At 38.7% G+C, this 24,288-nt stretch overlaps 1 protein-coding gene across 12 annotated transcripts in view; it reads right to left on the reverse strand.

Annotated features, from left to right (window-relative positions):
• The window catches only part of sash1a (SAM and SH3 domain containing 1a), a 165,417-nt gene that overhangs the window by 26,351 nt on the left and 114,778 nt on the right, over positions 1–24,288 (reverse strand). For 10 of the 12 annotated variants that reach the window (XM_086167647.1, XM_086167637.1, XM_086167643.1 and 7 more), the window contains 7 exons: positions 18,288–18,416; positions 10,384–10,434; positions 10,224–10,273; positions 3,512–3,552; positions 3,338–3,427; positions 3,143–3,255; positions 1,824–1,922 (listed from right to left, as the gene is read on the reverse strand). In XM_086167647.1, the coding sequence (XP_086023773.1) occupies positions 1,824–1,922; positions 3,143–3,255; positions 3,338–3,427; positions 3,512–3,552; positions 10,224–10,273; positions 10,384–10,434; positions 18,288–18,416 (573 nt within the window). The remainder of the gene's footprint in view (positions 1–1,823; positions 1,923–3,142; positions 3,256–3,337; positions 3,428–3,511; positions 3,553–10,223; positions 10,274–10,383; positions 10,435–18,287; positions 18,417–24,288) is intronic. The other 2 variants (XM_086167636.1, XM_086167645.1) reach the window with 1 other exon arrangement.

The raw sequence follows: 24,288 nt of genomic DNA on the forward strand, positions 1-24,288 counted from the left end.
AATAATCCCTCAGTAATTCCTCACTGTGGTCTGTTATCCCGAAAATCAATTAATCGTCTTCCAAAAGGAAGTGACTTGGAGGCGGTCTAGGGGCCAACAGGATAAGAAATTGATCAAAAACTGTAACCAAATTGTAAATAACTTTAAACATGTATATATTTAATAGGTTCATTCATAGATCTCATTCCCTTCATAAATCAAAGTGCAAGTTATCAAATATAGTCAAAGGGCCCATCTGCTTCGATAAGAGCATGGCAAAGACAGGTTGCATTGAAAAGACAGAGAAAGTCAATAGCTTTTTCTACTCGGCCTGTTTATCTGGACATTTGTAGCAGAAATGATAGTAATATTACAAATACAAAATTATGTCGTTGGATAAATTTGGCTTGCAAAAAAGAAAGTGTGTAAGATATGTCATACGTGTAAGACATTGCCAAACAAATTTCCCATATGAGGCCACAGTGTAAAATGTAAATCAATCAATTAATAGACTAGTGGAAAGCTGCTGTGACCTACATTTCTAAAAAGAAAAACAAACATGACAAACATCATATACAGCCCCATGCACAAATATTTAAGCAAGCTAATTAATTCCAAACAAACACTGAACTATAAGTTCCTGAGAATACTCCGGCTATACAGAGCCTTAAAACAGTCATAACTGCAAGAGTCATGACTCACTCAGGGGTAACAGAGGATGCTGAAAGACCTTCTCAAGAAACTTTATAGCTGAGCAAATCACTGCTAAATATGGCTCATGCAGCCAGGGGTTTTGAAAGTTTTTGGTGGAACTCTAACACCTGGAATCCTTATGGGTGTTAGTGACTATATAATTTTATTCTGTGCTTTAGCTTGGAAATAAAGCAAATAAAGCAAATTGGGTCTGGTTATCACTGACATGGATGTGTGTGTCACAGTGTTCTTACCCTGCTTGTGGTTTATTCTCTTAAAATCATAATATGCTTATTTGTGATTGGAACAGATTAGAGAACTGCTCTGGGGGTAGATTAACTTTCTGCCCAGGACTTTTACATCTTGGGAAATGACAAGAATTGCCAAGACCAGCCTAGATCAGCGCCAGCAGCAGAATCACAGCTGAGATGTACCAGATACCACAAGAGATATAAAGGGGAGTGAATCAACTCGCCTACATGTCCATATGACAAGTCTAAAACAAAAGCAGCTTTGATTCTGATGTCTAGATATTAACAAAAGGAAAATTATATCCTTATGGAAAAAAAAAATCCCATTAGGCATCTTTGACAGCAATGATCTGATGGTTAAAACAGAGGGATCACACTGATAGAACTTACTCTTTACCGTAAGGAAAAGATGATAGCAATAGACCAGGATCCACATGGTCAAAACCCATTGTATTTTACAACAGGGTACATGACATGGTGCAAATGCGGTAAATATTGCAGATTGGAGTTTGTAAACAGATGAAATAAAGGCTGCAAACAAAGAACAAAAAAGGAATGATGAAATCTGAATAAAATGGGTTCATGTTATAAAAAATAAAATCTGGCAAGAGATTATATATTCATTCTGAATGAGGACATGAGATTGATGGATTGTCTTCAATGGTAACATCAAGCTGAAGAAATAAAACCAAAGTGAGGGACACCTACATTTGCTGAAACAATATGCACCCCCATACACACATTTACTGAGATTATAATCCTTCGCAAGTTTCTTTTTCTTTTTTTTTGGATGGAACACCATAATGAAAGATCAGAGTGGTGGAGAGAAAAGTGTTAAGCGAGATAGGGTCGAGGGGACGGTTTGGGGATTTCAGGGTAAAGAGGAGGGGGTGTACTTACATTACAGTTTGAGGACTGGTTTAGATTGGGTGCAGATCCATCAGTCCACTCTGCAGTGTCAGTACTGCTAGACTGTCTGCTGCGCTCATACTCCTTCAGCTACGTGGAGAGGAAGAGTTTAGATAGGCAGAGGAACAGGTGGGGCCACCCACTCTCACCCAGCATTATTTCTCTCTCCACAAACTCAGATGGCGGATTCACAGTGTATGTACACAGAAGGACACACATTCACAGTGCCGTGACTCAACCACTAATGTAGAAGTCAGTACATATACTTCATACTAAGCTTTGAGCTGGAAAAAAAATGAATAACTTATATTTTTCAGTAAGGTATCACTTTCAACAACTGATTTTCTGGGAATTACCTTCCCTGTGGACTTTGGCAGAAAATGTACACACAGAGGTTCAAGGTTGTAGACATTTTACATCCATATAGAAAAAAAAAATTGAAATGGATTTTTAAATAGATTAAATAGATGTAGTCCACTACACCTCTGAACACATATGAATTATGATTGTTAAATAATAAATTGTTGCTTGTGAGGAATACATACAGGTGCCAAAACAAATCATATTTAACTAGCTACAAAGGCAGATCATTGTCTGGTATATCCATTGCCATTCATAGAAACAGAGCTGATATCAGACTACTGGCCAATAAATAATCAATGGTTGCAGGGGCATCAGAAAGATTTAAGTAGATTGTTGAAATCTGTGTTGTGGAGAGTAATCCAGCACTCCAATGTTCATGGACAAACCAAGCACCACACTGCATCGCAAAAACTGATTCAACATAGAGTAAGAGAAATAAACAGGGAAGATGTAGGAGGTGAAATGCTTGACGAATACTGATTGGAATTGAAATCAAAGTGAGGAGGAAAGGGGATTCAAGGAAAGCCAGATGATTATCCACCATGTCCACCCAGACAGAACAGCCACTATGCACCAAACCATCCTCTCAACAGATGGAGCTATTGAGTTATTATGAACATCAAACTTGCACTTATGAACTCAGCAATACCCACACACACTCCCAGAGATCAGACCCTAGAATACCAACATATACACCTTTGGAAGCACCCATCGTCTGGAGTTTGTGTGTGTGTGTGTGTGTGTGTGTAAAGTGGACAAGGCAAAGTTTTAAAAGCAATGTCTTGTGGGGGTTAGTAATGGTTAGTTCCTTTAGCAAGCAAGATCAACAGTGGGAATATGGAGGAAAAGGAGACTAATCCAGTATAAATATGGGAGGGTCAGGATTTTCCAGAGAAGCTACTGAGAGGGATTCCAGAGATGAGGCTGGAAGTCGATGGTTGTCCTACCCGAGCTAGAGCTTCCTCTACAGTGATCATCTTTTCTTTCACCATCATCATCAGCTGGATTCGCTCTTCATCACTCATGGTGATCTCGCTCGCTACATATCCAATGTCCTCTCCTGAGAGAATAACAGAACCAAAACAGTCAAATATAATGTTAAATCCCTCTGAAATTTGCAACCCAAAAAGCGCTCAACAAACCTTTCAATGCCTGCCTCATGGCAGGTTTTTGCTGAGACTTGCGAAAGTTCTGCCAGAAGGATTTGTTCTTCTTCTTATTGTCCCATTTACCTATTATGCACATATTCAGTTGCAGGTAAGTATTTTATTTTATCATATCTGACAAATGGAAAAGCACCAGTGATTGCTATGTACCTCCAGATCCATCTTCAGAGCTGGATTTGTGCAGAGGCATTCTAGAGAAAAGGGGAAAAAAAAAAAAAACATACACTTTTAGTTGATATTCAAAGATGATGTTCCAGCTCCACATTACAGCACAGGTTTCTCAATGTACAACTTCAACAGGAGGTCTGCAGTTTTTCTGTTCACCACTTGGAGACACTAGAGGTATTATTGTAACAGTGACAAGAGCTCCAGAGGTTTTAGAGGGAGAAGGGAGTCAACTAAAGGTAACAGGGACCCATTAAAAAGGGACCAAATAAAAGCAGATATTAAAATAAATGAGGAGAAAGGACAACCAAATGAAGAGGAAGAGGGCAGTGCAAGGAGAAAAACACTTAATCAACCAATAGAGAGGGAAGGAGGAGGGTGGGGGTAAAAAACAAAACAGGACACACTTGGAGAGTTTGTTTCCATTTCCTTCCAGAGGGTAGTCATGAGGGTGAATGGAAGAGGAGGGAGATGGAAAGGAGCACAGAAAAAAATAATATTGATAGTGATATAGCTTCCAGAATAAGCAGAGGTTGGGGGACACAATAAATTGTCTCGAACATAGATCACATACAACTTCCAATCAAAATTCAAGAATAGGCAGTCTTGTCCCATTTTCAAGCAAATTCAGTTGCATGTTTGGTAGTGGCTGGTTCTTGGCTGTTCCAAGGAAGACGAGAAATCACATCAATCGCTATCTATTTTGGTCTTCATATAAAACGGGGGAGGGTGATGAGATTCAGTAGCTTGTTTATTTATTTATTTACTTCTTTCATTAATTTTGTCTATATGAATATAGTAAAGAGGAGTTCTGATTATGTCTGTAAATACCGTGGAACAGATTTAATTATGGGCATACACATGTAAAAGTAACTGTCACCATTGGTAACTATATGCACAGGACAATAACAATGCTTTATATGAGCTAAACAGAACATAGAGACCCTCTAATATATATTAAGACCATTTCTCTGTAAAAGACATAACTGCCTCTTTTTTATTGCCCTTTAACTGACAAGCGCACGTAGACAAACTTTCACAGTCTTGACATTTTCACATTGTCATACATCTGTTTAAACATGCACAGGTCATGGTCGGTAAGGAAACGTGAAACTGCATGACAGGATCAAAACCAAGTTTGCAGGTCACTTCCCTCTACTCTGCACTAATGCGTGTGTTAGTGTGCATATGTTTTTTTGTTTTTTTTTAAATACAGCAGCCTTCTCTTGTACAAAGGGAAATCTTCATGCAGCTTAAAGCCCTGGCTGCCATGGAGACATAATGAGATGCTAATTGAATGTAGGCCTGTATGGTTCTGCCCCTCTTCTCATCCCCCTCCCTGATAGGCTAAGTCTAACTAGAATCGAATAGAAACTTATTCAATGGGAGCTTTTCTGTGGCGGATCTGTACCCCTACTGCATTCTCCATAAATTAATCTCCATTACTGCGCACATTCACTTTCATACACATAAATACACTTATACATTAAAAAATAAACCTGGGTACATTTCAAAGAGTGTGTCAATAACGCGATCTTGCAGCTTGGCAACTTAATTGGTTTCACCTTCGATCTTTGGGATCCATTTCTATTCTTCTTTTGCCCTTTGAATTTAGCGGGGGATGGGAACTGTATTTTATCTAATTTATACAAGAAGCTAGGTTATTAATTTAGGCATTATATAAAACAGGCCACCTTTACTCTTTTAGAAATAATGTAGGGCAGTTAAACTATTTTGTGGTTGGTCTGAGCTGTAAAAGGAGGATGCACCTCAAGAGAAAGATTTTGTGTGAACCATTGGGGCAGATATGTCTTAAAAGTTCCCCCTATATAAGATACATGGAATAAGCCAGAGTAATATTTGAGGTTTTTTATAGAGTTAATGTCTAAATAATTTATCCACAAGAGAGGAAAAAATAAATTAGTGATAATTGCATACAGACAGCCGTTGCAGTATAAATTACAGATTTGTGACTATGGTGCTGTCCAGGAAAGACAGAGATGTAGCACGACACAGCTCTGTGTGAATTTTACTTTGCTCAGCATAAATATACACATGGATGTGTGTGTGTGTATGTGTGTGTTAACGTTGTGACAATAGGCTGTTGTAGGGCTGGCCACCTGGAGTGAGTTGATCTCTGGTGTTCTGGTATAGACAATGACAGGCAGTGACCCTGTGCGATGGTGGCAGGGTTCACAGCAGGAGCAGAGGGAACAGGCCCTTTTGGTTCTTCATGTAGGAAGTCAGTGATGACATGACATCATACCAGAAACAACTGCATGTTTTTATGCATTTAAAATGAGAACACAAGTTACTTGTTTGAAAAACAGCTGCTTTGGTTCTGCACTGAGCTAAAAAGACCTGCTTACATGTTTATCTGATCATTACTTGTGAAAGCTGGTTCTCCTCATATCTCTGGAGCTAGTAATCAGCACTTTGTATCTTCTGCCTGTGCACATAAACTCTTTCATCAAGATCCATTTACCCCTGTTGTTAACCTCACGGATAATGTTTTCTGCCCTCTTTGTAACAATACCCACCAATCAATCACCCTACACAACAGGAAGTCCCCAGCTTGAACCCTCCAGTCCTAAGAGAGTTTTCAATCATCGCCACTTGCAAGCTGGGCATAATGAGGACTGTGCCCACCTCCTGCCATCAATGTGATAAGGAGACGGACACATTGACAAGGGTGGGCACAGCCCAAGCTCTAGTCTGGGTAATCTCCTCAGGGTGTTATTGTCCAGCAGAGGGGTGATGATGGGGGTATCCGTGTGCGTGTGTGTGTGTTTGTGTATGTGTGTGTGAAGCTACGCTTAAATGTTTTCCAGAAATGGAGGGATCCTGTCCATCAATCTGCCGGCAGATGTTTAATTACTTTGCCTGAATTCCATTACCATGATAAAAAATGACAACAGGCAATGTAACAGGCAAAAAAATATTTATATTTTAATGAAGTAATCATTTAAACTACAGGCTATCAATGAGGTGTTTGTCCAAAGAGGAATAATGTGGGTGGATTTTGCATGCATTAGATTTTGCTGGTGAAGCTGCAAAGACTAGTCCTCATCTTTCCAAATTATTAAGCAATCATTTAATTATTATGCTAAGAAAACAAAAGGAGAGCAAAAGTAAATTAAGGGACATCTTCATGCCTTAAAAATAAATGGTCATAATCCTCACTGACTCATGAGGGTAAAAGTTTATTAGGGATGTGCTCATATCTGTGTGTGGCTATTTATGGGAGTGGACATAGAACTTGTCCGAGTGCAAACACAAGCACAGAGGGACACTGAGCAGAACCACATGTCCTTGTGGACTCACACTTATTTCTACTAACACGTTTTTGAAAATTTGCACATTTTGACTTCACTTTTAGTGATCAGAAAGTTTCTCAAAAGCAATAATACACTCCTTTTATGTTGCTCTTACAAATCATTCCATAAAGGAAAAATAAAGTTCATATGTAATTTTAGACCAGAAATGTGTTTTCTTGTATTTGTGTAAGAACAATAACAGAGAAAACTGTGGATGTGACAGAGGTTACCATAGGTGAATACAGAAGCTGTGCCATTAGAGATGTATTAATGTGATAGGTTTAAATTTAAATAAAGGGAGTTTCACAAACGTAGTTAAGACTGAGAGACAGAAAGAAACCAGACTAGCAGGAAGAGTAGAGAGAGCACCACAGTAAGAGGCTCCTCCTGGGCTTCTCACGAGAAGCAGAGACGTCATTTGAAAACCGGCATCTGTTTCCTATCATCCTTTGTCCGTGCAACATATACAGCAATGGGAAAAGAGATCATGCCTGTGGTATGCATTTCCTCTGCTGCACGTGGCTGTCACATGAACATCAGAATTCTGTTGGGGGGTAATGCGAGGGTGATTTTCAGAAAACTCAAAATCACTTTTTTTTTTGTTTGTTTGATCCTGAATCAAATTTGTTGAATATTTTGATCTGAGATTTCAAGGTCACTGGAAACTGGATTTTTACTTTTACCTAGTGAAACCATAGTGATGACAACATTTACCCCATATTTATGCTCTCTGGGCCAATATTAGAATAAAATAAATTCAGAGCAAGAAACAAATGCAGCAGAACGTCTTGCTGCTAACATAGACAAGAGTACAACTAATGAACAGAGGCCATATTTACATTAAAAAGCAAAATTAAATCCTATTTACTGCCTGGGAGATTATCTTACATCCATCTAGAATCCTTTTTTTACCTGAGGTATATATGAAGTACTGCTGGGGTGGGAATCTGCCATGCATGGGATGATACTGATCCTACAAATGAAGTTAACCAATTAAAACCCCCCATTTTAATTCTACATTACTATTTTTAATTAATTTAAACCCTCAGCTCTTACTTCAAGGTCTGTAAAGACTGATCGGATCAGAGTAGAGACGTGTACTTTGCCTTGAGTTTGGCCAGTGCAGTTAACTCCCTCCAGCCAAAAAATGTCAAATATCCCCGTGAGGAAGCACTTTTTTCCTCCGCACAGCTGTAAATCCCACTACAGAGTGGAATTCAAAAAGACTTTATTTCTAATTAGGAATAAAGGTGATGTGCCTTTCACATTTAAAATGTATTATTGAATGGCATTAGAAATAAACACTATTCAGCATTTGCCAGATCAACTGTAAATGAACTCTCTAAATTAAACCGTTCTGATGTTCAGTCAGGGGATTTTGTGTGTGATCTCATACATGCTCATTTGTTTGGGAAGTAAGTATATTAAAACTGAAGCCAGTGCTATATGACAGCAAAGACACTGCGTCACAGGAACCAATGAAATGGAACCGCACCCAAGTCCAGTTCCATTCTCTAACTCTCTTCATGCTCCTTTGCTCTGATCATTTAGCCATCACCTCCGTCTCTCCCTCTCCAGTGCTGGACACAAATGCAGGAAGGAAGCATAGTCAGCCAGAAAAAAAAGAGAAAGCATGCCAGAATGACCAGGTCAAGTGGAGCCAATAGCCAGTGGGTTTTCCTTTACCACAGCAAGGAAATGTCCAAAAGGATCTTGACACACACACACACACACACACACACACGTATGTGTGTGTACGCAAGCACGCAGATAAACTGTGTCTAACGTCTGGAAACTTCCTAATGACAAATATTCTATTTAGGGTGAATTGATCACAGTTCAACAGTTTTTTTTGTTTTTTGCAGATCTCCACTTTCTTGTGGAAATCAGTTATTTTCTAAAGTGAGCGGCAAATCCAAATATTATAATAGAGCTTGGTTGTCCTTTCAAAAGGTAAAAGATTTAGAAATATCAGAGATGGAAAACATTGACTGAAACAGCTCGGAAACACTATCATTCAACAGATATAAGAGGTGCTGCACTGCACAAACACCAGAGCACCTCAGATGGCTGGTCTTCCTGCTTCCACTGCTGCGACAGTGGTTGGAGCAGAGGCAGCTGATGTGTCGGCGACAGGAGCAATTACTTTGCTAGTCCTCGCAACATAAATAAATAAAAACTAAAAAAAAAAAAAAAAATCGGCCACTTCTGACCACCTCATAGCATGTGCAATTTAATTGCACTGATATCCATTGCGCAAAGTTTAAAAGATTTTTTTTGCACATGCTACAAAGCGCCTCACCCGGTTGTCTACTGACGGGGTTTATCCGGCCTCGGAACAGTCCTTCATCCAACCGCTTTTGTTGAAAATTACATTTTCCCGTTTTCCCGACACAACACTATCCTTTTTGTGGCCACACTCAATGTCTGGCATTGTAACTTTGCGCACGATCAGAACAGCAGCCATAAAGAAGAGACAATTAAAGGGTTCCCTCTGTCAATCATCTCTGGTTATTACACTAATCTGATCGAGATTATTAGATATGTATATAGCCTACTAAAAATAAATTACAAATAACAATGCCCCCCCCATCAAGTGTATTTAAATTTTTAATGCCTTGCGACATTGAATTTAATGCTTTTTAATTCTATTTAAGGCATTCATGTTTGTTAAATCTATTTAATGACTTTTAATGGTTTTTAATGACCCGCGGAAATTATGGTACATGTATTATTCTAGATATCAAGATTGTTTTAAAGTGTCATTCTGATTATAATTGATCTTTTGATAGTTACTTTATCTATTTAATCTTTTATTGTCTTTGTTAAAATAGTGCACAGATGCATCGACTTTGTTTCAGAGCAGTTTGTTTCCATACATTTGGTGATAAAAGAAAAGCACAATTCAGACACAAAACAAGAAAAAAAAAGTATGTCCCTAACATGAGGGAGTATAATGAAAAGTAGGTCAATCTGACCTTTACGTGAATAAAATGTGACCGTTCTGACCATGATATAGGTGATTAAAGGGTCCAAAGAAAATGAAAATCAATATCAGAATTTTCATCCCTGGGAACTTCTACTACCCACTGATATGCTGGGTGACCTTTTGCACGAGGCACTGCAAACACCTCATGCCGAGGTGTGTTTCCCATGTGTCTACCTCTGTTTTAAGCTGCAGACATGTGGAAAGCCTAATGCGCTTCATTATTCTGTGTGCAGACATACTGTATATTGTTTGATGAAATCCAGATGCAGGCGATGCGGCACATTGTTTTGACATGCAACAAACACACATTTCAGTCTAAAGATATTTCATGGTCACACAGGATGAGATGACATGTCACATGGAGGAGGTAAGTGGAAGAAAAACGACTTACTTTCGATCTGTTTCTGGTGTGGACACTGCGCTGCTGAACCCCAATGACTCCTGAGGGCAGAGGAAGTTACAAAGTGACATTTAAATAAGTCCTCAATCCTCAAAGTATCAGAATTATGATACGAATTCTAATATTCAGTGTTTTTTGTGCTTTCCTCTACCTGGATTTCAGTGCGGAGCTGCAGAGAGATGTTGTTTAGGTCCTGTTTCTCCTGGAAGACAAAAACAAATCTGTGTGAGAGATCTATTCATAACACTTACAATATCATTCCTGTAAACAAGAAAAAGGTCAAAATATTTACTGTCATGAATGACGGAATTACAAATTGATTTATTTTTGCATGTTAATAGTATTCTCTGGGTTCAGCACCACTTGATTCGGGTTGACCCACATTTTGATTTTAATCTATAAAAGTAATGGCGTGTGACTCTCATTATATGTAAAAATCCAATACACTCAGTGCAGCAGATGAGGCCCAAGTGAAAATAAAACTCCTTCAGCTGTGCTGGTACTATATTTTCATATGTAAACATCTGGTGGTCTTTTACAATAACGTAGATTCTTTTCAATACATAAAAAAACAAAACTGAGAAGATGCAGCAAAGAAAATGTGTCACTGCAGATAGTTTGAGACGTGTCGAAAAAAAATCTCCAACTATCCCATGCTGAGAGAACATTATTCAGTAAGGTTCTTGTAGGCACCACTAAATGTCAGGGAAAACAAACATGAGCACGTGCATGCACGCCACCAACAAACCTGTGATTTGACACAGGTGTACTAACCGGCAATACCTGATACACTGCCTTTTCAGTGCTGTTAGATGGTGGCGGTATACTCCTAGCTTATGGCAATACAACAAGATATGACAAAAGCACCTGTGTAACGAGATTCCTGGCATCTGTGTGTACTCTATAGATAGGTATTATCGGAAAATAATAACTAGGATGAAAGTAAAAATATATCTTCATTCCACAGTTGAAATGTTACTGACCTACTCTGTGCCAACGACAAGTTTGGCTTTGTTTTACTTTCATGGCATAAACAGTTGTGCAACAAGCCAAATGTTTTGAATATACAGTCAGACAATGAGGACCAAGCAATTACAACATGTTCTGCAACTTCAGATTAAATCTTTTTATAGCCAACATGTAGTTACAAGCAATTGGCTGGATGCACAGGTTTTGAGAGGTACAGTTTGTTCTTCTGAGATTTGAATTGCGGGGATTACCTGCATAATCTATGTAAATCTTGTACACTCAGGTGTTAATTACCATCGAAACGGGTTAAGATCCCTGCTGTGCCGACTAAGGACTCAGTTCTCTAAATGTGTCCAAGGATTACAGAGGTTCATACTGAAACCATGTAAAAATTAATAGAATTCATGAAACCTGTGATCCTTTGCCTAAATGTGGCAAGTTAGGGAATATTTTGGAAAAATATAAAGGCAGTTACTGGTTAGGTCCCGAAAAAAATGTTTTCCCACTTCCCATTTCAACTTGAATAACAATGTGTTATAATGCAGAAGTTGGACTTGTTCACTGTGTGGCTTTAAAAGTGTGACTTCCTGTGTCAACCCATCAACTACACAAATAAGTATTACGTATGATTTAGTTAAGTAGATGATAACACAATAATTAATCTATCTAGCAAATGTTAATTATAATCTATTAAGAAGTAGAACAAGGCAAGAACTCTTACATTCTATATGTGCAAAGCCTATGTAATCTGGGTGAGGGATGAGGGCAAATAGAGGAAAAATTATATTTGTTAGAAATATGTATCATTCTAACCCATTCTACCCAAACATTTGATTGTATGAGAAAAGTCAAAAAATTAGTGTGAATCTACGGTTTATATCCGCTACAGACAGAAAGTCTGTTACACTTACGAATCAAAACGACACCAAATTTAACCTTTGTCCTTTATCTGAGCTTTTGGAAAAGCCAATGCACATATGAATAACTGAGTGGCAAAATATTTAAATCAGTTGGTCAGACATAGAACATTACCCTTTGGGTTGTATTACAAGAGCATACATGATGCCAAGGTACTTAAAAGTGACATCGCAAACTTACACCCAACAGTGAAGACAGATGGCAGAGATATTACTGCGACAAACTAGGTATCTTTTCTTTAATCTTTGGTATTGCAAGCCCTCCTGGAAGCAGTGGTCTGTTCGGCTGATGTAGTGGAAGAGGGCAGAGCCATGGGTCAAGACTCTGACTAAGTGAATCTCAGGAAAAATAAGAGAAATCCCATAAGTCATGGAGCAGGTATCCTTGTAAAAGAAGACTGTTTATCTTCAGAAAAACAGGACGTGGTCTAATTACAAGACCAGGTTGACAACGGGGAATCTACATCAGAGGTGTGTGCTTTTCTTGTACAAACATCAGATCTAAAGACACAACAAAAATCAAATAACAAAAATTGGCTTTGCAGCCAGCACTCTTCACACAACTGCGCTAAACTGATAATAATTTGAGTTTTCCCCAAAAACTCGCCATAAACAAAACTAGCTACAATCTAAGGACTTAACTTGAGATCTGCTGTAGTATTGTATCTTCTTCGATGGTTTCCGTGCAATGCGGAGTCAAAAGCAGAATGCCTGTTTTGCTAATGGAACTACAGATATCAACTGACACCAGCAATTTTGGACACTGCATTTTATTCCCATCATAAACCGATCCATAAATGTATAATCTTAAACAATAACGTAATAGGAAAATCTACAGATTCACAAAACTCGCCTTCATGTCCCCAGATAGAGGTTAGTAAAAAGAGAACAAAGCAACTCCCTGTTCCTCCCAGGCTCCTTTTCCTCCTGCCTATGCATGGCATCTCTGACAGGGAAAAAGATCAGTGAAAAACAAACACAACCTCCACCTTATTTGATTTGCAGCACAAATCCCTAACTAAAAAATTTTCACTGCACAAGATATGGATAGGAAATCCATGTCAAGGTTTCCCAAGGTACTCTTAGGTTTAGGTCGCTTAGGCAGAAGCGAAAAAGTCACCTGCTTCACTGCTGACACATTTTCTTAAAGGGCATATCAAATCAATGCTTTTGAGGGGGTGTCTTCATGTGGGTGTGTGAAGCTTGGATCTCTTACAGACTCCCAGAGGGGGCATGCTATCCTTTACATGAACTTTGTAGCGTCAGCTTGGGATACTGCCCTACTTACCCAGAGCTGGTATGCGTGTGACTGTGCATGTGCTTTCACTCCGGATTTCTGTAGCCTTTGTGCACATGTCCTAAATGTTTGTGTGTGCAAATGAAATATGAACTCAAATTGCCTGTGCATGACTGAATTGAATAAAGTAGAGAGAAGGAAGGCAGAGAGAAGGAAGGCAGAGAAAATGCATGCAGAGGTGAGCTTTGACTAGTGTGGATCATAATATCAGCTGACAGGGAGCCTGATATTTGACACCATCAAAACCATAATGCATGCATAAAAAAAAAAAAAAGAGGCTGTTAGTGCCAACTTTGGAATGAAAGTAGGCGGGAATACAGAAAAACCTGGTAACACCAGGTGTCTTCATGGAGGTATGCCAACTGGCAGGGTGAGCAAACTGTGGGTGGGCGAGACTGAGATTGTTGGGTATGACTGCGCTTTTGGAAGAACAGGCACAGGCTGGAAAACCTGTTGCAAACTGAAAAAGGTGTGAACAGTCAAACCTGAGTAGCCCAATGTAAGTCTTTAAAAACAGTTAATATCAATATACACACACAGGCAATGTGATTAAAGACTCATAGATATGAACTCAACAGCAAATATCAGAGGCTTCGATGCCTAGGCTGCTAACACTTATCAGGAAAACATCAACCCTTTCAGTAACACCTCAGACCACTTCTGATTTACGTCTCGAGTTAATTTGTATTTGTGTGTGTGATACCTATCCTTCAGCACAGGTCAGTACTTGCCTGCACTGTGACGCATTCTTAATCCATGTGGATCATAATTGTTTTACTAATTCAAGACAAATACCAGAGTTATTACAAATTCCAATGACAGAGTAATGATCTCAATGCTGACTAATAAATCATGAAAGAAAAATTACACATATAGCACATACTCATGGGTTATGCCAACAATGGAGCTATGCCAACATCATTTGAAAGTAATCTTATAGCAACAAAGGCCTCTGTTTCAGTACTTCAACCTGACAAGTTTCTAGGCAAAGGACTGAGGCTTTGAAAGAATAAATAAGCATCAAGACTCAGGTATGTGGTTTTAACCTTGCTGAACTGACCTACTTTGGCAAGATATTCACATCAGTCCTTTAAATACAGTGTTTATCATCTCATGGCAAAATAAAACACAGCATTCTTAATTTCTAACTCAGACTGTTTAACTACTTTATCAGAAAATCAAGGCTGAACAGTACTGAGGTCAGAAGATCCATCAGTCTTACACTTGTGTTTTAAACAATGAAGGTGAAACTGAAATATTTTGCAAAACTATTAAAAAACTTAAAATACTGTGAACTCACCCTTAAAATACTACTGCAATCTAACAGCATTTGTTAAAATTAAGGTACACCCTACAAACATGAATACATGACATTATTCAGTTCAAAAACTGCCGCAGAATGTGTTGAAAGAGTGAGCTCAAATGTAGAGTGGTTATAAACATGACTTTTTCCAGACATGTCAATTCACAAGAGGCTGCAATATTTCTGCATATTTACCCTTGGCTTCAGCAAAATATAATAGATTACACATGGAAGGCAACTAATAAGAAAAGTATTCCTTCCATAACCATCATTTATGACTGTCCAACCACTACAACTTTATCTGTTTTGTCAAGTATGATGGCAGACCAATCAACAAGATGTCCAGAGGACTTAAAACCTGACAGAAGAATGTCTTTGTGTACCGGTGGAATGTCTTTTTTCTCGGATAGTCTTTAATTTCTTCTGCCAACATTTAATTTAAACTGGATTAATGATCTTGGGTAGAGTATATATTATATAGTACATAAAGGCTGAATATTTTGCGATGAATAAAAGAACATTCACAGTTTTTAACTTGCTGAACTCCCAATATATTCCTATCACCACATCAGTCTGACTGAGGGCCAACCAAACTGTCATTGTCTATAAGAGCGCTGAAAATCCATGGGAGGCAGTTATAATCCATAGGTCACATACCAAAAGGGGATGTTTATTTACCCCATTGTGTCACTACTATTGAAACAGCTAAAATGAAGACTTAGAGGAACAACTCGGTTGAGGTCAGACAGGAACTGGATACATGGATCGTCATTGCTGAGAGAATCTCTTCTCGTAATAGGAGGAAACCCACGTCCACCCAAATGAGGCAAAAATAAAAAAGGTTTGCCTTTTGGGACATTTGAAAAATTTTAGCAGACATTTTAAGTAAATGAAACAGCAGGTTTGAGACAGATATTTCCCTTGATAAAACTGTGGAGAACAGAAAGTCACACTTCTTCTTTCTTTCTGCTCTTCACTTTACTGACCTTAACAGTCAAATCGAAACACTGGGTCTTTCTAACATGGGTTTCTAGAAGCATACAGCCAGCATGCACGGATAATTTTCTTGAAACAAATAATTGTTAGGGAAGAAGGTGAACTTCAACACATGTATTAGACGTCTCAAAGGAACAAAGTGGTGAATCAGGGGAAAATTATTTATTATTATTTATTGTCAAAATCTTCTCGTTGTAGCAACTGGACATGATTTTCTCTCCTTGGAAGATGGTTCATTTCTCATCCAAGAGGCTTCTTCAGGAAAAACTGAATGTCAGACCACTAGAAGTTTAATAAGTAGTTCCCCAGCCGGCCGATTTAGATGGCTAATATTTTTGCTAAAATAATTAATTGTTTTTTTCTTGTATCACAAAGGAGTGATTAATAAAATAGCATTATTCGAGCCAGCTGTTTAATAAATTGTGACAATACGTAATCATTCAGTCTTAGTTGTTTCGGCTACAGAAATTTGCAATTCGTTGAAAATGGTGAAATTGTATTTTCCACAGAAATTATGTTTGATTATATTATTGTTTTGCTTATTTCATACAACAGAGAATTCTAACCTCTTGACTGAGTTCAAGTTTGTATACAATTGTTGGTTTATCTTTTCTGGTCAATTTGTCATTAGAAACTAGCAATTGTAATCAGATTGACAGTACAATGAGTATTTGGTACGTATATGTAAAAATGAAATGAATAAAATATAGCAGATTTTAACACGGTCAGGCATCAACAGAAAAGCAAGACTAAAAAAAAAAAACCTACAGTAACCACAGATATGGCTTTAGCTACTGTAACAAGGAACCATTACTACCTACTTTTCAATCCTGAACTCAGCCTCTTCTATCTGGGTTAAACCCCCCTCCAAAACAGGGTAGAACTGATCTATACATGATGTAAGGGCTATGAGAAAGACAATGACCGGAGAGGGAGTAGGATTTCTGGGGCCTTGATTACTGCTTGATCTTCCTGTAACCTTTACAGGAGAAAGGTCTTTCAAAATGTCTTCCAGAGCTCAGACATTATGTTTGACCTTTCATATCTATTTATGGCCCTATGAGAATTGCGTATTGCACAGACAATGTATTTAGGCTTTCCAATTTAGTCCTACAATACAGTACAGTACCACCAAGAGAATCTGAGACGATTATGGTCCAAATTGAGGGGCGGCGTGGCGCTGGACCAATAGAGCAATCGCCTTTGGAACCGAACATTCCTGGTTCAATTCCTGGCTCCTCCTAGTGTGCCGAAGTGTTCTTGAGCAAGATACTGAACCCCTAACTTCCCCCCTGGTGCTGGTGGACGGCAGCCTACTGCTCATGGTTCATCCATGATGGGTTAATTGCATGATCATGAATGTTCCATATATCTATTGGAGAAACATAAATGCCTGAAGGGAAAAACTAGCTAGAAAACATGGGTTATCTAAACATAATCTTAGTAGAAGGTCTCTATGGAACTGCAAGGTGAAGTTGAATCCAAATAGCGTGGGTTGACATTGCACTTAAAAAGCTCTATATCAAGTGTTGTCTGACCCCATGCTCCTACTTTCATGTTTTTCCTTCTTCTATTTTACTGCCAAACTTTGCAGAGTGGCGGGACAGCTGCAGGCTTTTACATTCTCTGCTCCTCTGTTCTTCTCACCCTCACTTTGCCTCGTACTTTTCATGCACTCATAGACTTCCTGTGCTGAGCTTCAGGCTCGGGCCCAGTCAGCATTTCCTCGTTTCTTCTACAAGGGTACTAATTACTTCCTATTTTTTATCTCTGAGGGATCCAAAACTTCCTATGTCCTAATTTTTCGAGAGGTAATTTTGTATTATTGTGAAGTCCACATGATAGCACATGATAGATCTCAAGCCATGGACACACACACACACACAAACACACTTATAAGAAGAGGCAAACCATCCACACTAGCTGTACTGTGTGGATACCGTCAAAGCATGAAAATAAAGTTTGAGAAATCCTCTCTCTCTCCTTGCAATACAGAGCAGACCAAGCCAAAAATTCATGGCTGCACTCAAAAAGCTCATTCAAACACCAGCAGAGGTTTTTCAGGTTCAGATTTGAATCATTTCAATTCATAACTATTGAGTCATAAAGGAAATACGAGATCGGAAAGAAAGGGAGCACTTGATTTGTAGGCCATGTGTCCAGCCATTGAACTATATTTTTAACTAAATTTGAACCATCATAGCAGTACCAGCAGCATTTCTTCCTACAACTTTTTTTTTTTGCAGACAACCAAAGTGGCATCCCAGAATCCTGCATCCTTGTGCAAAAGCAGGAAATTCTCCCTGAAAGGATTCGTTGTACTGCATTAACATCCGCTGCCGCTGAGAGTCTGATCAGAGCACTAATCAGTTTGGTTTGATTTTTTTGGTTGTTTTTAGTTGCTGGATTTTAAAATGACCTTGTGTAAAGCTATGAGCTAAAATACATTAGCGTAATGCAATTGAAGGTATGCAGTCTAACTCAAGAGTGAAGACTACTTGCCTAAACCCTGTATCTATGCATGTTTTTTTTTCTGTATGTTTGTGGCCATGAGGCTTTGAGGGTGTGCTCACCATGTCAAGCTCTTGAGAGACATGTCTTTTGCGTAGTTCCTCCATTCGGTCACTGACGTCACTGAAGCAGGTGTTGTAATACTCTGAGTACTCCTGTGCAAGGTCATCTATGTTGCCCAGAGAACCATCCTATAGAGAGAAGAAATACAATTGCAAGGTTAATAAATAGTGAAAAAACAGAATAAATTAAATTATGAAAACAATATAATCAACAGAAAGCTGTCATTAAAGCAGCCTTTTTAACCCTCAGTCTGTACGCATGTACAATAATGTAAAGAATGCGAGCCTATCTTACATTAGAACCACTTGGAAGAGTGAGCAATTGCAAAGGAAACCTCAGTTAAACATCGCAGCACATTATCATCATTTGTTGTGTCATGACAGTTCTTAAGGAAGCCATAACAGAAAATCTACAAAATTTCAATTGAGAACATAAATTAACTATAGCTAACATCAAATTCCACTTTCAAGAGATGAAAAATAAAACTGTCTCTCCTCTCTATTGAAATCCTTAATCCCCCCCATGTGAACATATACAGTATCATTGTGAAAAACCTCTAGTTAAATCCCGAGACTGCATTTTAAAACCAAAGTCACATACACTTACAATTAGTGGTGTAAATTAAATGGTAAGCATATGTTTTGGTAGACCTGAAATGGCAGTGTAGCAGCGTGATATAAATCACCCACACAATTTTTCATTGAGGTCTTCACATCTTCATTGTACTAATTCAATAATCAGTGCTGCATTAAAATACAGTTCAAAGATGCTTGGTAAGTTTACAACTAAAAAGGTTGCAATTCAAACGGACAGAAAAAATCTAAATGTACACGTCTCTACAATGAAATGAACTGTTAACACTCTTGCTGGCACTCTTGAAAGAAGCCAAAAAAAGACTAAAGATAAACAACCAAAAATTATCAAAATTATGTTTATCTGGTCATTCTTATGCAGTGCAATCCATTGAGTGTCTTTAGCAGATCATGGTTTGATTCTGGGTTTTGTCTTTGTTAACGCTTATATCATAAATGGCCTTTACCTCCTCAGACATTCAACACGTTCTCTAAACTAAACACTGTTTTCCGGTTAACTTCAGTTTAAATCAACACAGTTCCTGTCTTTGTGTAATCAACGTGTGTTTAGGGTTGAGGGAGGAAACAGTTCTACTAACAAAAAAAAAAAACAAGACAAAAAAAAACTATTATAATATAATGCCCTTAACTGGCCTCTATGTTCTACTTTTGGAAATATTATTTGTGTTATGACTTCAGAAAGGGTTTTGAGGAAACATGTCAGTGAACACCAGTCAGCAGGAGTCCATCTTGAGGGTGCACATGTTAACTTTGCTCCATCAGTTGCTATTTCTTGCTTGGTTCAAAATTAAACAATGGATTGACATTAGAAATAGATAAATAAAATATAATAAAATCAACTAATCTTGGTTTCAGTGAATGCATGAATCCATCTCTGATGAGTACATTAAAAAAAAGGAATTCTTCAAATAAAGCTCTTTATCTTTTTGCAGAATGTTGAGCAAGTTCTGTTGCGGAATGTGCAGGAGATCACTGACTTCCAACTCTTGCATTGCTCTAAAAAATGTAGACCATTGTAGACCATAGTTGGGATTGCAAATTGTTGAATATTCATCAGTGTTGATCTAATCTGTGCCAGGCAGACAGCTAGCATTGAGTCACTGTGCAGGGCCCAAACAGTCTCTCTCAGTCTCTGTCTTTCTCAACCAGACTCCATATCTGGGTGCCAGGCCACCACATATGAATGGATCACTGTGAGTGAGAGCACTAGTAACACACACACACACACACACACACACACACACACACACACACACACACACACACACACACACACACACACACACACACACACACACACACACACACACACACACACACACACACACACACACACACACACACACACACACACACACAAGGGCATAGCGTCTTCTTCAGGGATGGGCATCAAGTCAGAGTCAACACACATTAGCATGCATACTCATGCATGCAGTTGATTTAAAAAACAGGACCAAAACAAACCATGACAACCAAATAATACAAAACAGAGTTTAACTGAGTTATGAAAGGGTGATTTCATATAGTGTCTCAAACATGTCATCATTAAAAAACACAAGTTCCCACTCAAAAGTCCACTTTAACTCCTCTGGTTCTTCTCATTTACTTTCCTTAAGAAATCTCCTCTGTCCAGGCACAGGGTTCACAATGACAGATTCACCGAAGGCACGTTCCCTGAACAGACACATGTGCTTCCCCAATTATAAACATTGACAGACAGTTGGCTTTCATGACACAATAGGATGTTTTAATCACAAAAAGCCAAAGGAATGCCAAATAAAGATTCACTTCTGATTGTATAATCTCTTGGCTGCAAGAGGGCCAGTCCAGTAAGTGTTAACAGTGATGGATTAACTGGTTCATTATAGCAGACACAATAAATCCAGCTTTCCAAGACCCTCCAAAAACCTGAATTTATAACTCTGATACACCCTAACAAAGCTGTGCAGGTGACATTCGTAACACGTAAGCAAATGCTTTCGTGTGTGTGTATATAACTGAGATTTTTCTCCTGGCATTAGTTCGAGACAGTAACGTTACGCTAGTAGAGAAAACACATAGCTTTAGGTAAAGAAGAAACTATTCCTGCTACTGGGCTGTCTAAGAACGTCAGTGTGAAATGCAGCCTCAGGGGGGCACAAGCTTGTGTCTCTCCGAGCTGGTCCCAAGCCCAAATAAATGCAGAGGGTTGCATCAGGAAGGGCATCTGTCATAAAACTTGTGCCAAAACAAAATATGCAAATTGAACCTACGAATACTACGATAACTTAAAGGGTACCGGTGGAAATTGGGCCAATGTGCGTCAAACCAGGAGAAACCATCAAAAGCTAGAGAGTTGGTTGACATTATGCAGAAGAGGAAGGTGGATATACTGTGTGTCCAGGACACCAGGTGGAAAGGTGGCAAGGCTAGAAGCTTAGATGCAGGTTTTAAACTGTACTATCATGGTATTAACAGGAAAAGAAATGGAGTAGGCGTTATCTTGAAGGAGGAGTTTGTTAGCAACTTTATAGATGTGAAAAGAGTGTCAGATAGACTGTTGAATCTGAAACGGGAAGTTGAAGGTGTGATGCTCAATGTTGTTCGTGACTAAGCCCCATACGTGGGATGTGAGTTAGAGGAGAAGGAGAAAGTTTGGAGTGAGATAGATAAAGTAATACAGAATATCCCCTGAGGTAAGAGAGTGGTAATTTGTGCAGACTTCAAAGGACATGTTGGTGCAGGCAATAGAGGGGATGAAGAAGTGATGGACAGGTTCGGTGTCCAGGATAGGAATCATGAACACAGGGTAACTTACAAGAGCAGATGTCGGAGCATGAGGGTAGACTACATCTTGTATAGATGATGTAATCTGAAACAGATCAGTGGCTACAAAGTAGTGGTAGCCAGTCACCATAGGATGATGATTTTTAGGATGACAAAGGGAGTATGATGACTTGCTAAATTGAACGGTAAGGAGGGAGAGAATGATTTATACAAGTTAGCAAAACAGAGAGATGGAAAGGATGTACAGCAGATACAGTGACAAAGGATAGAGTGGGAAATGCATTGACAGATGCATTGACGAGTGATGGGAAGCTGGAAAGAGTACTTGAATATAGAGTGGGATGGGTAGAAGAGGTGACTATTGCAATGCTATAGCAATGCTTTATGGTTTGGAGTCGGTGGCATTGAAGAAAAGACAGGAAGCAGAGCTGCAGGTAGCAGATATAAAGATGTTGAAGTTCTCTTTGGGACTGACAAGGATGAATAAGATCGGGAATGAGTCTATCAGAGGGACAGCATGTTAGATGTTAGATGTTTTGGAGAGAAGGTCAGAGAAACCAGACTGAGATGGTTGGGTCATGTACAGAGGAGGGATAGTGAATATTGGTAGAATTTGTAGAACGCTGGGATTGGAGCTGCCAGGCAGGAGCAGGCATGAAGATCAAAGAGAAGATTTATGAACATGGTGAAAGAGGACATGAAGTTAGATGGTGAGAGAAGAGGATACAAACAATTGGGTTAGATGGAGAAGGTACATTTGCTGTGGCGACCTCTGAAGGGAAAAGACGAAAGGAAAAGAAGACGAAAAGTGTGGGTGTGCAGATGGAATTGTATGAAGTGGTCTGACATTGCACCCCACATCCGACTTAGAAATGCTCTGGGTGTGGGCTGGTGTCTGGACAAGGGATGATTTGTGGGCAACTGACTCCGGCAGCTGTGGGGTGAGAAGAGGATAGAACATCTGGAGTTTGGAGAGGGAAAACCAGTCCACCATCTATCAACTATCTGTAACAGCAGATTTGTATGTAAAGGTGGATAAAAATCAAAAAAGTATACTTTGGAACTGTTAAAGTGTTGATCAGAATTCAAAACAGTTACTTGGTGTTGTGTTGGAAAGGATGACTAACATCGTTTTAGATGATGTAACTGTTTCCCCTCCCATCACACACAATGTGATGACAAACAAAAAAAAATGGGTAGGGGTTAGAATGTGGAGCCGTTTGTGAAAAGTGAAATAGTAAATCTGTGGGATTTGCTTTTCCAGCTGGGCATGACTGAAAAACATTTAATTTCATCTAATGGCTATTTAAAAAACATACCTTGATAATATTATATGACCAATTTCAATTTTTAAAAGACATTGCTGATTTTGATCCCTTGACTTCAAAGATAACCTTTTGAAATTGAAGTAGCCAAAGCAATTGCTGAAGTTGTACCTTTAGGACGGTTTTTCATAAACCAACCAAACATCTAGAGATGTTTAGTAAAATAATTTGATATAATAGTGATTGCTGAAGTATATTATCATATAATGCTATGCTTTTTTCCCCAACCACCAAATTTGTTAACTGTGTGGCATTAAGACATCTATTCCTTATGTGGTTTTAAAAAACCAAAAGTCATCTGTAAAAATAACTGAGCTGAATTTAATATTGATTCCTGTTAAATCAAAACAGAGGACTAGGAAAAAATGTTATGGGATACTGTTGAAAGACACATAACAAGGATTTGAATGTTAAAACTATAATCACTTTATAAGTGATTGGCCATCAAGTTGCTTCACCACCAAAACACTATTGACAAATATTGGAGCACCATATTTTGCAAAACGTGATACGATTACAAAGTTATAATTGACACAATATCTATTCGGGATGGTTTCAGATGTGTGATGACAGGGGGAGATCTGACATCCAAGAGGTTGGCTAAAACACCACATGACAAATGGGCTATTATTCCTGGGTTTGATTATCATTAAAAGCCAAACCTTTAAAGCTCTTTTGAGAAAGAAGAAGTTTATAGTTCTTGCGAACTTTCACATCAAACTTATTAGCAATATCGCTTCTACAGATTGTTGCCTGTCACTCAACAAACATTGACAACGGAGTCATTAAACAGTGCTGGCATTGCCGCTCTCTAAAGCCAGACAATTTTGAAGTTGGTTTTCATTGTTAAGCTGTCCAAATTGCAAGTTTGCTGCATTGGTGAGCTGTCTTTGCTCTCCTAGTGTCATTTTTGGCTTAAGAATGTGGCTGTTTTTAGAGAAGATGTCATAAAACCCACTGCATAATATCAAATGACAAAGAGGCATATCCAATGACTAGCTATTGAAAACAGGGGAGCCTTCAAACTACTATGCGGGATTGTTATACAGATATGTATACAGACAAAATTGATCCATCTCAGACTCCATTTAATCTTTGGGTACAGAGGGCTCTCACACACTGAAGAAATGGCTGCTCTGTCTGCAATTGAGTTCCATTTTAACTATAACCAGAGCAAACGGCTGCAAAACCATATTTAGAGTTAAACCTATGCAGCTTGCTAAAGGACTGTTTGCTTAACAGGTGCTGGTATGTTACAACACCCCCTCTCCTGCTATCACCTTTTTACATCATCTCTTCTCAAGGAGTGTGTTATA

The sequence above is a fragment of the Fistularia commersonii genome, chromosome 20 (genome assembly GCF_037954325.1).
Source record: "Fistularia commersonii isolate RoL2024-O1a breed Wild chromosome 20, RoL_Fcom_v1.0, whole genome shotgun sequence".
Taxonomy (NCBI): Eukaryota; Metazoa; Chordata; class Actinopteri; order Syngnathiformes; family Fistulariidae; genus Fistularia; species Fistularia commersonii.